The sequence below is a fragment of the Lynx canadensis genome, chromosome D1 (genome assembly GCF_007474595.2).
Source record: "Lynx canadensis isolate LIC74 chromosome D1, mLynCan4.pri.v2, whole genome shotgun sequence".
NCBI lineage: Eukaryota > Metazoa > Chordata > Mammalia > Carnivora > Felidae > Lynx > Lynx canadensis.
In genome coordinates, this window is record NC_044312.2 from 111235923 (window position 1) to 111253245 (window position 17323).

Sequence of the window (17323 nt, forward strand, 5' to 3'; positions counted from 1 at the left end):
CACCTTTCAGCCTCCTACACAGCTAAGCCAGACCACAAAATAGACAGTACTCCATGCTTGCGACAGTGGAGAGCCACCTGGAGGGCTCACACGTTACTCTTGGGAATGCAAAGTCAGACGACCGGTTTCTGAAAACGTTTGGCAGTTTTTCCAGAGTTAAACAGACATTTGTTGTACCATCCAGCAATGTCTTAGGTGTTTACCCAAGTAAAATGAAAACTGTGCGACACAAAATTGTGAGGGTTTGCGTCACCTTTATTCATAATCACACAAAACCGTAAACAACCCAAAGTGTCCTCAGACTGGAAAATGGCTAAATGCCGTTACAGCAGCTCTGAGTTAGAAAGCGCGTACGTGTGTGGAAGGCTTTCAGATGACAGCGAGGCTGCTCTCCGGGTGCTAGCTGTGCGCCAGGCGGCATCCTCGGTCCTCTGCGCGAGTGTGACCCTCACGGCAGGCCTGGGGGAGACACTGCAGAGGCTCCCAGTGTCCACAGTAGCACGCACAACCGGGGAGTGAAAAACCAGGGCTGGGGCTCGGCAGCTGCGTGGTCAACCACCAGTTTGCACTGATGTCCAGCTGACGTCACACTACTGACACACCACTTCCAGGTCTGTCTTGTCATTTGAAATTCATGCCCACATTTTTAGGCCCTTCCCCTCCTGATGTCCTTGGGGGCCCCTTTTCCCATGTGCTCACTAACACCGATTGAGATTCCGATGGCTCATTCTACTCGTTGGTTAGCCTCTCCTGTAATGAGTATAATTTGAGCTTCACGTACACGAGTAACTTAGGCTTTGTAAGTCGGAAACAGTGTTGGCTACCTAAGAAAAACTGTAATGGGACCGACGCAGGCCTGGTGATTAGCAGTATCCCAAAATGGCACACGGTATGGTATGGCCTATAATTCAGGGACCTGATCTCCTTTTGTTTCCCAGATTTCCTGGTAGAGACCTGCTATTAGGATTATAGGTATACGGAGCTGGAAGGTGTGGGGGAATGGGAGGAAATCGCATGTGATTTCTCTCCTGACAACTGTAGGCCATTGGATTTCCGATCATGTTGCTGTCCCCGGAGAGGTTTTATTACACCTTCTTCCCATCCTTCCAGAAATGTTGATATAATCATATTTGTATAGCTGTTCCGTATCTACCTACATACTGATAGGGAGCACCTTAATTGATTTGTTTTGAAATTATAACAAAATTACCTTGCTTTGTTTCAAGATTTGAAGGCCATATAGAGATCTGCCCACCAGGCATGAGTCATTCAGCTTGTTCGGTCAACAAGAGTGTTCTAGAAGCTATCCGAGGAAGACTTGGATCTTTTCATGAACTCCTGCTTGAGCCACCCAAGGTAGGGCAGCTATCTTCATCACGGCTGGCCGGGTCAGTGACTTGGTTTAAATAGTGTTTAGAAAGCACGTGAACCTTGTGGGAAATGGAACCGGCTGTGAACAGCACACACAAGCTAGCCCTTCCGATCGTCTGTACTGCTGTTAAGTGAGGTTTTAGTTTTAAGCGAGTTACAGCTTTTGTCTATATATATGGTGGATGGGGCAGAATTGAAATGAAGCAGAGTATTTACTTAGGATACTCAGCTTTTTGTGCTTTTTTTTCTATAAATTCTGGGGGCTTTTTTGCCAATCAAACAGTCCTTGTGGCCTGTCATTTTCCCAGCTTTGAGGTTGAGTTCATCTCTTAGGAACTGATCTTGGAGGCTGAGTTGCCTTAATCCGAGCTGGAGTGGCGTATCAGTCTGACGGGTAGATGTCTTATTTGAGGAGTGCTCGGCGCAGCGTGGCTCCGCTCGTTTTTCCGCTGGGGGCCTCCGCGTGCTAAGCCAGCAGGGACTTCACTCAGGCGGTCCGCTGAGAGCACGAGTCACACACCCCGAGGCCCGGTAGAGGAGAGCCGTCTGTGGGCCACGAGTGCCGTTCTCCCGCAGCAGAGAACTAGGTGAGGGTAAGAGGCTCTTCCTCTGGGAATCTCTGTGGGAGAGTCCGGTCCGGGAGGTCCCCTGCCCACCCCAGTGCTGCCACTTTCCTTTTTCCTTCTGCCCTGTGTCCTCGCACCCAGCGGCCTAGCCGTCATGCGTGTCTTGTGGTATCTACCGTGCCAGGCCCTGGGAATCCGAAGGCGCTACTTTCTCCCTTCTGCATTAGGTGCTTTCTGTGTATTTCGGCGTTTTGTGGAGGGGAACACGATTATTTACGTCCACGACGCAGGGAGTCTAGTTCAGCTTCCAGACGGTCTCTTCAGACGGCTGACGCCACCACTTAGCAGGCAGGGTCCCTGCCCGAGTCGTGTCTTCCACGTCCGGCCAGCGCTGGGTGCGGGCCAGAGTGCTCGGCGTTCACCCTCGGGGAAAGCGCCTGTGCCCCTGTTTAACCATTCCGGCCAGCAGCGTCCCTCGTGGCACACGTAGGGAAGAAACAGAGTCAGGAAAGGGAAAGAAGGGATTGATTTAAGTAGGAGAAGCAGAGAGAATATTCCAGGTGGGAATGGGAGGTGGGGGAAGGAGGACGTATGAGGAAGTTCCCCACCCGCGTCTTTGCTGGCCTGCCTGTCTCCTCTCTGCATAGACAGGAAGGCAGCGTGTCGTGTGGACTCTCACACTCTGCTTCTTGGCCCTGGTGCAGAAGCAAGGCGGTCTCCCGTTTGGACTTCCGCTCTGTCACTGCTAGGAGTCCGGGAGGTCAGTTTGTACGTGGTTTTAGTAGAGGATGTGGCGTGAGTTAGACCCTTGAAGGTTTTAACGTGTCGTTACTCAGAGCTACCTCAGCTGGAGGAAGAGGCTGAAGCTTCTAGTTCCCCGCAGCCTTGAGAGGAGCAGGGGGGTGTGAGGCGCGGCGCGGGACGTGGGGAAAGGGCGGCCTCACTGCCGGCTGAGGATTCGCCACCCTTTCCTGTGGGGTTCGTGAAAGTCCCAAGTGTCCTGTGTCTGTCTCTTGGGATTCAAAGTGTAGAGACTCCCTTTTATGGGCAGGTGCAGTTCGAAGTTGATCCTCTTTCAAGGTTGTGACCCAGGGACAGCTTTTGAGCTTGCCTCGTTCTCGGATTTTGCAAAGATTGGGGACTGGGTTCCAAGACCACCTGTCACATGTCTTAGTTTCGAGATTTCCGGCCAGGTTTGGAATGTCTCACCTTTTTCCCCCTGAGTGTAGCGTTCTGCGATCTTCCTGCGGCACTTTGCGTTGTCGAAGCAGGGGGATACTCAGTTTCTTAAAAAGTGTATGGTCCAGGGAAATGACTCGATTTCCCCCCCCCCTTGGTTATTTCATCGTATCTTCAAGATGGCAAAAGTGGCTCTGGGTTTCCGTCCGATGGAGGATTCAGGCCCCAGTGTTTGCAGGGGGAGTTTACGTGGCGTGCATATTCGCCCGTACCCCTCCACCCTTTTGCTTGTTTACTGAGCTGGATTTAATTGGAAGGCTTTTTCCTCCCCAGAAAAGCGTGATGAAAACTACGTGGGGTGTGCTGGACCCTCCCGTGGGCAACACCCGACTGAATGTGATCAGGTTGATATCCAGCCTCCTGCAGACAAATACCAGCAGTATCAATGGGGACCTTATGGAGCTGAATAGCGTCGGGGTCATATTGGTAAGATTTCCCCCAAAAGGTCATTTAATTTGCCCTTGATGTTTTGTAGACCTACAACTCGCACAAGTGAAAAGCCTCATGCATTTACAGTCTGTCAGTGACTTCCTGGTTCTGAGCACAAATGGTCTTTTATGTAGTTTTTGCCTTGAGTTTATCGTCAGTTTTTAAGTTTTCAGTATTTATTATTGCTGCGTGTAAAGAAGTATATTAGAGATTTCATAGATGATTAAGACCCACTTTGCCTCCAGAATCTCAGTCTGGCACAGGTGGTTGAGCAGTCCTGTCCCTCGGGGGAGCTGTTAGCTAGAAATGACTGCTGGTTACAGCACCGTGTTCCGTTTGTAATTAGCAAAGGGACAAGTGTTTATCTTCTCTCCCCTGACAGATATGTGGTCTTTTAAGTTGAGTCCAGATTCTTCCCTGATACAACTATAGTCTGTGGTTGGTGGAAAGGGAAAGGGAGAGCCCAGGAATCGTCTGGACTCCCTTGACCCTCAGGTTCCCCAGTTCCAAGGTTTGTGCTTAGAATCCCCAGGCCCGGCTCTGGTGCCCCTGCCTGCTCTGTCTGTCCTGCCACGCCAGGGCATAGAAGGCACGGGGTTAACACTTCGCGGGTTTCATGAGCCGTCTGGCCTTGCCGTACACAAGGGGAAGTTTGGGCTTTTTGCACACTCTTTGCACTTCCTTCCATTTCTCATGTGATGCTGGGTACAAATGCCTGTGCGAGAGAGAGGGTCTGTTTTTCACATCTTGCCCAGAGACGGGACACATTCTATGGCTAATAAGTGGTGGAACCAAGATTTGAATTCACATCCAGTTTCTTTTTTTAAAAAAAATTTTTTTTTTTTCAACGTTTATTTATTTTTGGGACAGAGAGAGACAGAGCACGAGCAGGGGAGGGGCAGAGAGAGAAGGAGACACAGAATGGGAAACAGGCTCCAGGCTCTGAGCCATCAGCCCAGAGCCTGACGCGGGGCTCGAACTCACGGACCGCGAGATCGTGCCCTGGCTGAAGTCGGACGCTTAACCGACTGCGCCACCCAGGCGCCCCCACATCCAGTTTCAAACTGACGTGGGCTTTATCAGCCACACTGTTACGCCACCTGATGTCACTAAGATATTTTTAGCTGCGTTTCAGCCTTGGGTAAAATGACGACAGTGTAGGAATAGAGAGCAGGAACATGTTGGAGTGGATAAAACGTTACAGAACTACACTCTCTTTGGTGAAATAACAACCATTGCTGTCTGGGGACAGTTTTTGCCCTACCCTCTGGCTGGTGTATAAAATTATAGCAACATAAGTTTCTTCTCCTGTCCCTGAAGTCGTCAGTCACTAGCCTCTGATCTTACTGATAGTAAGTACCCAACTACTTTTGAAGGACAGCAAATTCGATAAAACTCCTAAATGGGTCATGAATCGTTACCTGGTTTTGAGTTGAGGTAACCAGACTCAAAGCATGTCCTGAATATATGTATACATGATGGATTTTGTGTCTGTAGGAATTGTCTTTCCTTTTTGTGATACTATCAGCTTTTCGAGCAATCTGGGAAACCCGTGTGCTTTCTGGAGGTCCACACGTCACCGCTTCCCAGACCTCTCTTGTTTTACTCCATTCGCTAATAGTTCCATGAGTTTCAAATGCCTGAGTGCTTATTCTTTGTTAAGGTGTGAGCACCCTGAGATTGGAGACCATCTTTTTGTCTGTCCCTGTCTCCTGTATGGCCTCTAGCACTGTGCCCTGCACAAAAGCCATCAGTACAGGTTTGTTGACTCAAAATAAAATTCTTAAACATTTCTTTAAAAGTTATCGGACGCTTACTGAACTTAATGCCTGTATTAGTTGCCTTGAAAATGTAAAAAGATCTTCTCTTTCAGAAGCTTACTGTTGTTTTCTACTAGATTCCGTGCAATTGCTGGCATGTTGAATGAGCAGGTATCATGCTCTTCAGTGTACGTAGTGGCATTTCAAGCCCTTTAAAGTAAACTTGTTTTCCTTTTAAATAGTCCTGTTGAACTAAGAACATATCGTTTCCACTTCATTAAGTCACTCTTTGGGAAGTGTATTAGAGTAGTGGCTTTCAACATGGAGGCAACCGAATAAAAGCAAGCATTGCTTTTTCTTTTTCGTAGGACATGTTCTTCAAATATACGTGGAATAACTTTTTACATACTCAAGTGGAAATTTGTATCGCACTGATTCTTGCAAGTCCTTTTGAAAATACGGAAAATAACACCATTACCGATCAAGACTCCGCCGGTGACAATTTGTTACTGAAACACGTAAGCTTACTGGTGTCTCTTTTCTGCTGCTCCTGATAAGTGTGAAGTGAATTAGTCGAAGGGCAGGGAGGTGATGTCAGAGTCCAGATAGTTAACTCTCTTGTTTTAAAGTCTGCAGAAAGCGTTTGACCAGTTGTTTGGCTTACCAGTTCTAAATTTTTTAAGTGTGCTTACTTGTTTTGAGAGAGTGTGCAAGCAGGGAAGGGGCAGAGAGAATGGGGAGGGAGAGAATCCCAAGCAGGCTCTATGCTGCCAACGCCGAGCCTGACTCGGGGCTCAAACTCTCGAACCGTGAGATCGTGACCTGAGCCAAAATCAGGAGTCGACGGACTGAGCCACACAGGCGCCCCGGCTTGCCACTTTTAATTTGTAGGCTAAATACATGAGTGAAGGTTGGCAGGAGTGGGCTGCGTGCAGTAACGAGCGAAACGTTTCTGTGGCCCTGTTTCCTTTTGTTAACTACGAGGTGATTTTACTAAGTCAGTCTTCAGATTTCTTCTTGCTCTGAAGTTCTGTGGCTGTACGAAGTTTTCTAGCTCACGCTGGGTTACTCGCAAACCGGGGACTTGGGAGAAGCTGGCTCAACCAGGTCGAAGGGAAAGACCGTGACCTTGGGTGCAACTGCATCGCGCATCCCGACAGCGATGGCAGCGGGCGCGGAAGCGAGCGTGGCCCGGGCTTCAAAAGCACAGGGATTGCTGCGGATTCTGAGAGATTTTTGTCAGGGTGTGATCTTCCTTATTCTTTTGAATTTATTAGCCAGTTTTCATGGCTCATGAAACCTGGCTTTGCTTTAGGTCAGCTACTCAGTGGAGCGGCACCCGCAGTGTCGCTGTTCCCCAGCAGCTACAGTGCTGGAGGCCTGGCTCCCGTCTCGATCCCCGTAGCGTTTGTCTGAGGGCCTTGCGTGAATCTGTTACCACGTTGCAGATGAGTTAGCCGGTAATTCACAGCTTGCCGGGTGATAGCATGTCACTGTTCTATTTGAGTAGGGTTCTGTTTCACTTTAGAACTTTGATGCTTTGACATTATTTACATAAATGTTAACTGGAATATTCCTTTTTATTCAGCTTTTTCAAAAATGTCAGTTAATAGAACGAATACTTGATGCCTGGGAAATGAATGAGAAGAAACAGTAAGTAAGCCGTTTTCTGAGAGGAATTCTGTCTGATTTTTAACTTGAAGAAAACACCCTCCCTTGCCTGAGAGAACAGTGAGAGTAACTACGAGGTACAGACCAGCTTCCAGTTACAAATGGTTCTCTCCACATTATTTCATTGTAGCCGTTTATTTTTAGATCCCCCCCTGTCTTTCTAGCTCTCTTGAGGGGAACCCAGGGGTTAGCTGCCTTTGAAACTTCCTGCACCTTTTTGGATAGCTGTTTTACTGACAGTAGGAAAGAAAGAGAGTCCTCAAGTCAAGGCCTCCCCGATGATGCTTCAAGTTCAGGTCACCCTGTGTTCTCGCCGCGGAGAAGGGCACTTCCCGACTGAAGAGGGGATGGCGACTGCCCTAGCATTTTGTGTTCAGAAAATCCCCGTCAGCTGACGGGCACGATTACCTGAAGTGGTGGCTGACGCGCGTCAGGCGCTTTGCCGCACACCCCGCTTCCTCCCTCGGGCCCTGGGGGCTCGGACGCCATCTCACAGGAAGGCCGGTCGCAGGGCCCACTTCTTGCGTTTGCTTTTAAGTCAGGTGCATTGAGGTATAATTCTTGTAAGGTGGGACTCCATCCTTTCTGGGCGTGCATTTCTAGGAGCTCTGACGAACGCGTGTGGTTGCGGGAGCGCTGCGCTCGAGGCACGGAGCATTTCCATCAGCCCAGAAGGCCGTCCCGTGCGCCTTCGTGCTTGAGCCCGTGCCGGGAGGCTTCTTGCTCTGTGTCTCTGCTCAGACTCCTCTTGCGGCCTGTGGGAGAGCTAGGAACTAAAGGGAGGGGTCAGCTTTATTTTGTCAGGTTTGGTGTTTCCAGAAGTGCTCACTGGCACTGATAGAGCTGTGACTGGACTCTGGAAAACCTGCATTTCGTCCGAGGCTCGTCTCGGTGGGCCTCGGGTCCAGTCTTCCACACGGAGCTCCTGTGGGGGTGCTGTGTCTGGCCAGATCAGCCTCTCTGGGTCTGTGTTTGGCCCCACGTTAGCAGCTTAGCGCCCTCCCCAACCTCCCTTGTTCTCTGCCTCTTCGTCGCCAGTGCAAAGGTGTCGGGTGTGCTGTTTCCCTAAGCTCCATCCTTCAGAGGCTTGACTGTTACAGTCCCCCCACCTTGGGGGTTCCGGAACGAGCTTTCCTAACGTTTCCTTGCCCCAGAAGCCGAAAGAACATCAGGAGCCTTGGAGCAAAACCCTGGCGGGTGGGCGTTTGAGCTCCCTCGGGAGCTCGTGGGAGCACCGCACGGGGTCTGACCAGGAAGCTGCCTGTGAGGAACACCGGGGTCTCGGGATCTTACTGTGAAGCCAGGAGAGGCTCCTAGCAACTCACTTGAGATCAACTCTGTCTTCTGACCCTTAGCTGTTTCCAGACCCTTTAAGATTCTTAGCAGATACCCTCTTTCTCAGAAAAGCCTTCAAGCACAGTATGGCTTTTTTAGTGGCCCCTGAAAGATTCTCCCTGTAAGCAAAAATCTAAGTCCTGACCCTTTGTAAACAGGCAGAGAATCACAGCGATGTGAGAAGTGTATCTACATGGATGGATTTGGTAAAGGTGGGTCCTGGTTAGGAAGGGTAGGCCCTAAACGGGGGAGAGCAACGGGGAGTAGTTTCTGTACCCGTGTTCCAGGTGCCCTGTGGGCCCGAGACCAGCTGAGCGCCCCTCGCCTCGGCCGGATCCTTAAGATCGGCTGCTCTTTTAACCTGAGAAGTGCCATTGGTAGACGATTATGTCTGTTAGTAGACGCAGTGGAGACGTGATGTCTCAGAAAACGAAGCAGCAGGATTGTCACCTTAGGTGCTTTCAGCCTTTTTAAAGTCTGTTCACAGAAAGATCCAAAGCCAAGTCACAGAAATATTAGGTGTCAGTGAATGTTTGGGCTTTTTTTTTTTTTTTTTTTTAAGATTATCGAAGGTTAATGATTGGTTTGTATATTGAACGGACCTTGATGAGTGTGGCCACCGTGTGATCCTTGAGCGGACCGCCTCTGCCCCTCCCCACCCTGGCCTGACCTGGTGACCGTCCATCCCCAGCTTCAGGGCCTCTGTTTTTAGAATGATCACTCCAACCCGCTGTGCTTACCAGGCTGTCTCACGACTCCCTCCGGTCGGGAGTCTGAGGATTTGTCCTCTCCCCCTTGTCAGGGCCGAGGGAGGCAGACGGCACGGCTACATGGGACACCTGACAAGGATAGCTAACTGTATCGTGCACAGCACTGACAAGGGCCCCAACAGTGCATTAGTACAGCAGCTTATCAAAGGTAAGTGGCTTTTGGAATTTTAATTACACTTTTGTTGGATTGGAGGAAGGATTTAAGGGTAAATTGAGTGGAAACTTTCGTTAACGTTTTTAATGGCAGTCTGTGGAGTTCCTTTATATTGCGAGAATCATCTGGAGATCTGAGTGAAGTTGTTTGAGGAGTGTAGTTCCTTGCTCTGTGTCTCTCCTTATTTCTGCAGTCCTTTGAGTGAGTACTGGCAGCCCGGCCAAGGCACCCGCTCTCGCTCTCAGGGAGCCTGCTCACCATATCCACCAAGTCTGGCGTCCCATCGCCAGCCGCTATGGCACGAGCTGGGATCGCTCTTTTTATTTACTTCTGAAGGCCCCTGTGTGTATATATAGCCTGTGGATTGAGTTCCTTCAGCTGGGGTATTACAGCATTTATCCACATGTTTTCCGTCTCTCTTCCTGAGAGGAGGGCTAGCGGACTCTAAAAGATGCTCTCTGTACCAGCATTGAAATTTACCAGGCGAGGTTACTGGCAAGAAGATGCAGGTGCCTTTTACACTGGCGCCCAGGCCAAGAGTCCGTCCCCTCTACACCGAGGGCCCAGGAGCTCTGTGGACTCCGGGGCTTGGACTGGTCCTGCGACTTAACTCCAGGAGTGTGAAAATCTCCAACCCCTGTAGTTCTGAATTCATCCAAACTCAACTTGCTGAACACTAGAAATTGTTTCCCAGTCTATCCGGTTTGTCTTTTAAGAATGTCTGTGTTCAAGAGGCTGTTCCCTGTCGAACGTGCACTGAAAGAGCTGTTCTAGGCCGTGGGATCAGTTGGGGCTTTGCCCCCCTGTAACTTTGCTCCCCGAGACAGGTCCAAGCGGGGCCGTCCCAGGTTGTGTGCTCACCTGGAGAGGTGGCCATGGGCGTGATTACGTCCTGTGGCTCAGTCTTTGTTTTCCCGGAGCTGCTCACCACGGGGTATGTGAGGGGCACACACACATCTGTTGGAACCGGAAGTGTCAGAGGACAGCTCTTGTCAGGGTTCCGAGATTATAGCCGTAGTTCCCTTTTCTCGGAAAAAGTATCTGTGTGCCCTTTTCTTTAAAATTCCTCTAGAAGGTGGAGTCTCACTGCTGCGTCTGTGTTGCCGTGGTGGCCTGTGGGCACAAGCATTTCGGAAACACTGTGTTGGAATAATTTGAGCAGCCGAACCAGGCTCCAGGCGCCATCACCGCATCTGACGGGTGTGCGGGAGCTTGTGCTACAGCATTTCCTAAACTTGAACGACGTGGAAACAGACGATTTTTCCTCCTGCCTTAAAAGACCCACTGTTCTCTCTGAAGTGCGCTGGGCACACGCTTTCCAGATTCAGTGTTTACCGTTTTTAAAACTTGTTAAATTCACGGAGCTGCGTAGCACCCTTGGCATCAAGCAGAGACCTTTTGGGGGGGTGGCTCTGGTTCCTGAAATTATTGACGTCCAGGCCACAAGGCCTTATAACTCTGTTTCTCCAAGAGGCGGGTGCTCAGATGATGGGGCACATCTGCCTTCGATGAGCCGAGTGGGTGGTGCACCCCGTTTCCTGTTTGTTTTGTGCGTCTGTGTTTGAGGCCCCTGGAGTGACCATGCCTCTTTCTTTCTCTCCCTCCAAAGGTCTTCCAGATACAGTCAGGGAGCGATGGGAGGCGTTCTGCGCAAGCTCCTTGGGAGAAACTAACAAGAGGAACACGGTAGATCTAGTAGGTTTTACCGGGTCACGTTTCGGTGACTCCAGTGCTCTCGGCCTTTGCCCACTTGCTCAGAAAGAGATGAGAGAAAGATCTTTCGTTTGTCTCGGTAATTTGGGGCCAAGGATAAGTTCATGTTTCTTTACCAAGGAAGAGAGGTCAGTGTTCACCATATTCTTGACAACTTGTCTCGTCAGTTCCTAATTCCTGCCTGCGGTGACCAGAGGGTACAGAGAGGCCACCGACCTCTACGTTCCCCCCCCCACCCCCATTTCCCTCAGTGCCTCAACAGAACCGCTGCTAGCCCGCCTTCTCTGTTGGGTGTGTTGCCTTATGCCTCAGATAAGCCAGGGTGGTTAGAAGCCTCAGGAAGCCTTTGGATATTTTCTAATATTACTGAGTTGAGTTTACCCTCTTTTTAGATTATTCCCACTGTGGGGCGGGGGAGAATTTTGTAGATGACTTTGGAACTAAACACATTAGAACCATTAGCCAGGGAATAATGGCATTGATAATATTTTTAAAAATTATATTGGACTTTGGAATGTATTCTTTGTTTTTTTAATGCATTGAGATTGAAGGTAAGTATTGCTTTTGGTTTTAAAGATAAGGAAAGCATTTCCTTTTGTAAGCACGTGCCAGCTGATAATTGAGGTGGTGGCCTTAACTCTACACAGAAGTAGATGTGTCGGGCATTTAATTCTATGTTTGAAATTCAGCAGCTGCTTCTAATACACACTAACGCCTTGGCTGTTAGGCGGTCAGGTCCCTGACAGCCTTATCAGTTCACAGCAGAGTTTAGAAACAGGAGGGAAACAGAAGGGCTCAGAGCAGAAACAGAAGTGGCAGCTACAGAGCGGTCACCAGGTCATCCTGTGTTACTCTCCCAAAGGGCTGTTGCCTTTTATTTGGTAGATTGTCTAACAAATTTGGTTATCTTTTTTCAGACTCTTCACAGATTGGTTGGGTAATGGCTTGTTAAGGATGGGTATAATGATAGAATCAGTAGGAGTTGGAAGATTGTGAAGTTAAGAGATCACTAAGGGGAGCTGTGTGAGGCCATTTAATTAAAATACGTCCGATGGCCTCAGTGTCTCAGTGCATCGTAGCCCAGCAGAGAGACTGACCTCCACTTTGACAGCCCTGAGTCATCAAGGAAGACTTAAGTAATTTTTGATGAACATAACCACCTACGGTGGATTGATTGCTTTCTTCCCCAATCAGATTGCTTAAAATTGTGGATAATCAAGGTTTTATTGTAGGGTGAGATTGTTCTCTGGCACTGTTAAATTGAACCATTTAATTTAGTAGAAGCCCCATCTCGATTCTTTGTTAAGGTTGCGGGCAGTGTGGTCTCCTTGAAGGGGTGTTGTCATATTTCTTATTTATAAAGGAATGTTTAGGAATATTAATTGTGACTTTGGGAGACTTCTTTAAAGGTGTTCCTTCAAAGGGTTGTAGACTTCAAAAGTGTCCAGTAAAACTTGCTGTTATCAGCGGTTTTTAAAACATGTTCTTTGTCTTTGGTAATTGAAACATTTCTCGTGTGAGCAGTTCTGTGTAAAGACAGCCTTCATTGCAGTTCAGACGGCACTCAGCTTCTTTGCATGGTGCTGTCAGTAACCTGGGCTGTGACTCCGTGTAAATGTTCTGTGTGTCTACGTGAAGGGGCGTATACAAGCAGTGCAGAATTCACGTACAGCCCTTTTGGGTCAGACGCCTCTGACGTCCAGACTTTACACCTGGGTGGAAGGGAAGATTATCCTGGGCCCACCTGTCACTAATAGCAGCTTAGTTCTCTTTGGCCAAAAGCGGTGAGACTTCTAGAGCCTTGTTGATGTCGCTCATATCCCGTGTTGATTTAGCCCCACTCTGTAATTTTGTTGTCTGTTGTCCGTGAGAACTTTCGGGCTGATGTCTCAAGACCTCTTCAGTTCCGTGATCCCACGTGCCCAGGACTTAAATACCACCTCCCTTCAGTTTTAAGTCCTTTCAGTGGGGAATTTTGCTTTGTAGTCACTTTAGGGATACGTAGGTTCCCGGTTCCTAAGGGTGCCTGTGCATTCTAGGCCACCAGCGAGACTTCCTGCGGCCTCTGGGCTCTCCGTGTTTGTGCCCAGAAAGCTTCAGGTTATATCCTAGGAGGGTTGGGTACCATGTTCCAGGGCACATTATCATAAACCCAGCTTGGTAAACGCAGTGGGTCTTGCCCTTGGGAAAATGTCCTGCAGAAAGAGGGCTCACTTCCCCATGTAATGCAGTACAAGGTCTAAGTAGAGGCATCTCGGATACATTCATTCCTAAAATAGGCAGTTGACTAATAATAGATGGCTTATTCCCTGTCCGCTCCCCCAAATCGATAGATTAGATTAGAGACGCTGTCTTGATGCCTTGACTTAGTTGGTTTTACCATGGCTCAGATGTCTCCCTAGGAATCATTTTAGGTGTTGCCTAGGACTTCAGCCCATCTGCAGTTCACACCAAATGCTTGGGTTAAAATATTGTTGTATTGCCCTGGCCTGTTCTTATTTTCCTAGTCACAGCGAGGATTCGTTGATTAGCGCACCAAACACTTCCCTGTGCCGCTGGCTGTGGGCCTGAGGTCCTGCTCACTCCTGTAGGAAAAGCTGTGCCAGCCCCGAGCTCCTCCCGCTCCTGGGCGGCTTTCTAACTACCCTGTCTCCGAGGTCTGTGAAGTACTTTAATCTTTTGGCCTCATCACACCGAAGTATATGCACAGTAGACTCGTAGATTGCTTCTGTGTTTATGTTGGGAGTTTTGTTATGAATGAAATTTGGTGTGTTACTTACATCCAGAGACCTCTCTGTGGGTCTGTTGGTAAGAACTGGTAAAGTCTTGGTAAAGTTAGGTAACGTAGGAGGTGTCGACACGGACTCTGGAAGGTTGCGTTTGCTTCGTTCTCTGCCTCCTGTGTGTGAGGGAGAAGGTGTTGTCTCAAGTATTGGCGTGTCCTTCCCGCCACTGATGAGCTCGCTCGGGGAGGTTGTGCAGATTAAGGCACACGTGTGCTCGTGCGTTGGCCCAGAGGCCCAGCAGCGTGGGGCGGAACCGCTGTGTGTCTCACCCGCCCCGGGGCATGGGGGTGCCGGGGGGTCCCCAGCAGGGCCCCAGGGTAGCAAGGGGGAAGATCTTGTCTGTGACTTCCACATGTCACCTGGGTTAACATGCCAGCCGTGCCCATGATCCTCCTTAGCATTTAGCAAGCTGACCGGCCAAGGCGCCAAAAACACTTGGCTTTTTCCTGTAGCAACAGTTAACGAAACTAAAATTTTACTATGAAAGAAGGGAACAACATCTCAAAAGCTTTTTTCCACTGAAGCGTCAAGACTATATTTAGAACACTTCTAGCTTGGTCAGGGTGTTCGTACGTACTTGTTACTTTTTAAAAAGTTACGACTGTGCTCTCCGTACATTCTCATAATGTGTTGGTGTTCGTTAATTTAATAAACATTTGAGCGGCTACTGTGTGCCATGCACTGAGGCTCTTGTCGTAAACTCGACTGGCAAAGATCCCTGCCTGGGTGGAAACGGATAAACTCCAGGGCAGGGAGCCAGGGGTTTGTCTGGGGCAGGTGTGCACACCTCTCCGAGAGGTACCTTTGTGCAGAGGCGTGAGGGGGGCAGAGCTCGTGCGGAAGCTGGCACAGCATCTGGAGGGAGAGAGCGGGCATGAGGTCCAAGGCCAGCTCTCCTGCTTTAGTCCACTCGGACCCTGGTTATATCTTAGTGAGATGAGAAGCTGTTCGGCGTGGCATCTAAAGGTGACATAACTTAACATACATCGTAAAAGAGCGTCACGGCTCTCGGGTTGAGAACAGACTGCGGTGGGGCAGGTGGCGGCAGGGAGACCCGTCAGCCACCAGGTACGGTGTTGACCGGGACAAGAGGCGGAGGCAGCTTGCACCAGAGAGAGCTGATCGGCCTGGTGAGGAGCGACGGTCTCTTAGGTTATGTTTTGACGGTGGAGTGAGTAGATGTGTGTGAGAGAGAAGAAACCAGAAGGCCGAGATTTGAGCTGAGGAGTGAGGAGGTGACGAGTGGCATCTGCTGAGATGAAGACACCTCAGAGGCGGTGTGCCCGGGGGCTCGGGGCAGGGGCTCTGGTGGCGGCACCTAGCTGTGTGCCGGACTAGGTGGGATTCCAGGCAGCAGGTCCCCTCCCCGCCGGGGCTGGGGTGCGTTCAGCCATCTTTGTAGCCCATTTTGTCGGTAACAATTTGAGGCCAGCTAGGGTGTGGGTAGAATCAGAGTCACCACATCCATCCGTACGTAAACACAGAGGTGTGCGTGCACCGTGTTGTTAATGACTTGGTAAAACTTCTTTTTGGAGAAAAAATTACCTCCCAGAATTGCTTTGAGGAAACAAGTTACAGAGGATATGTAAAAGGGGTCACTACTGCGTCTGGCACGTAGTAGTTGCTCAACAGAAACGGGTTTCTTTCTCACCTTTTGTCAATGAACCAATGCATTTTGTAGCGAAAGGTCACACTGTGAATGAGGAAACGTTGTATCCTGCTTGAACTCGGACAAGACCCGCCAGGGGTGGCCAGGTCTTTTGTTGTTCTCTCTTGTCTAGTTGACCTGGCTTGCTCTTTGGCTTGTCTTCTAATCCTGCACCCTACTGTGGGGGGCGCCCCCTAAAACATAATAGGATTCTCGCACTGGCTGGCCGCCGAGCAGCCCGGGTCTCCTCTGAACCCGCCACAGTGGCAGGGCCTCCCGTGACGCCAGCTGCCGTGACCGAGCAGGATCCCGCCCCCCCCCCCCCCTCCCGCGTTCGGGCCCCATCTGCACGACTTTCCCACTAACTCTCGGAAGCTACGATTGACCCCGGCACACTCCCTTCGTTGGTCACAGATTCTGCCTTTGACCTCCTCTGGCCAGTTTCAGATTCTGAGCGTGCACACCCACCTCTACCTCAGGGAGAAGGGGCCGGGGGGATTAATTGGAAATGCGGGCAATTCGCTTGGCTCAGCATCGTTGCCAGAGATGGTCGAAGAGAAAAGAGATTGATTTTATTCGAGCGGTGATGTATTCCGTTTCATAAGCCCTACCACACCCAGACCTGTGGGAGTCTCCTTCGGGTTTCTCGGTCCAGTGTTGGAACATCACAGAACAAACCAGGCCACTTTCTGTAGCTCCGTTCAGGCTCTTAGACACAGTTTCAAGGGTTAGTTAGCAGGTCACGGCCGCTCACGTCTTCCCCCGATGACCGTGCCCTCTGCCGGTTATGCTTCTGTGGAAAGTACAGGGTGAGTAACTCAGGAAATACAGTGCAAGTTACCCTCAGAAGTACAGTGCTGGTTTTAGGATTTTACAGACTGTCCATATTTATTACTGGCTATACAGCAGTCCCTGTTACTCGTGCTTAGTCACTTGTGTATTTTCATTTCTAATTGTTAATACGTTCCCTCAATGCCGTGTGTCATTTATGAATGAATAAAAATCACCGTGAATTGGTGAGCAGTTCATGTCCGTGTTTTGTTTAATTTGAGTTGGTTGTAAGTCTTGAGGGCAGGGACTATGTTGTAAGGGACAGAAGATTTGGGGTCTTTTTATAAGCAGGGTGTTCTACTGGTTCAAAGTCCACTCTAGGGTTTATGGACAATGTTCTTCTCAGAGTGGACAGGGGACGCGAGAAGTAAAAGTGCTCCTATCTAAACCTGACCTTCCCGGGGGCCCATGAGTAACCCCTGGGCGTGGTATTTTCACTCTCTGAGCTTGGCACATACGAATTATTTTTATACTTCACCTGAGCCGTTCCTTCCACCTGCCCTTTGTAAACATTTAATCGGAGATGATTGTCACAATCCCTCAAATGGAGTAACTCCCCTCTTCCCTGGTTTCCGGTGATACTAGGAACGAGAGCGAGAACACAAGTGGGCAGCAGAAGGGCGGGGAACCTGACCGTCTGGTTGAGCGAAATGGGCTTTTGGATTATTGGGGTGGATTTTGTAACTTAACTGTTAACTTATTTTTGTGCTTTGCTGTTGTTACACATTGAGAGAAAAACTAAATGTGATTTTTCCATAAAAATGCTGATGCAAATGTCCAAAACTTTTCTCTGTTAAATAGTGTTTTACATTTTTATGCATATAGGTTACAACCTGCCATATTCATTCATCCAGTGATGATGAAATTGACTTTAAAGAAACGGGTTTCTCACAGGATTCTTCTTTGCAGCAAGTGAGTCATGCCTAAAGCTTTGCTTTTTGTTTTTATTTTAAATGCTTAATCTAGTTGCCACCTATGAGTCCCCTCTGGAGGCAGATTATGCACTAGGATATGATTTGGGGTTACTTACTAGTTAGGCAAAAGCATTAA

At 49.3% G+C, this 17323-nt stretch overlaps 1 protein-coding gene across 23 annotated transcripts in view; it reads left to right on the plus strand.

Moving 5' to 3' along the window:
- Positions 1-17323, plus strand: part of PPP6R3 (protein phosphatase 6 regulatory subunit 3) — a 139363-nt gene that overhangs the window by 94972 nt on the left and 27068 nt on the right. For 15 of the 23 annotated variants that reach the window (XM_032594938.1, XM_030331552.1, XM_030331560.1 and 12 more), the window contains 7 exons: positions 1227-1356; positions 3450-3602; positions 5734-5883; positions 6954-7018; positions 9174-9289; positions 10905-10990; positions 17099-17185. In XM_032594938.1, the coding sequence (XP_032450829.1) occupies positions 1227-1356; positions 3450-3602; positions 5734-5883; positions 6954-7018; positions 9174-9289; positions 10905-10990; positions 17099-17185 (787 nt within the window). The remainder of the gene's footprint in view (positions 1-1226; positions 1357-3449; positions 3603-5733; positions 5884-6953; positions 7019-9173; positions 9290-10904; positions 10991-17098; positions 17186-17323) is intronic. The other 8 variants (XM_032594939.1, XM_032594940.1, XM_030331567.1 and 5 more) reach the window with 1 other exon arrangement.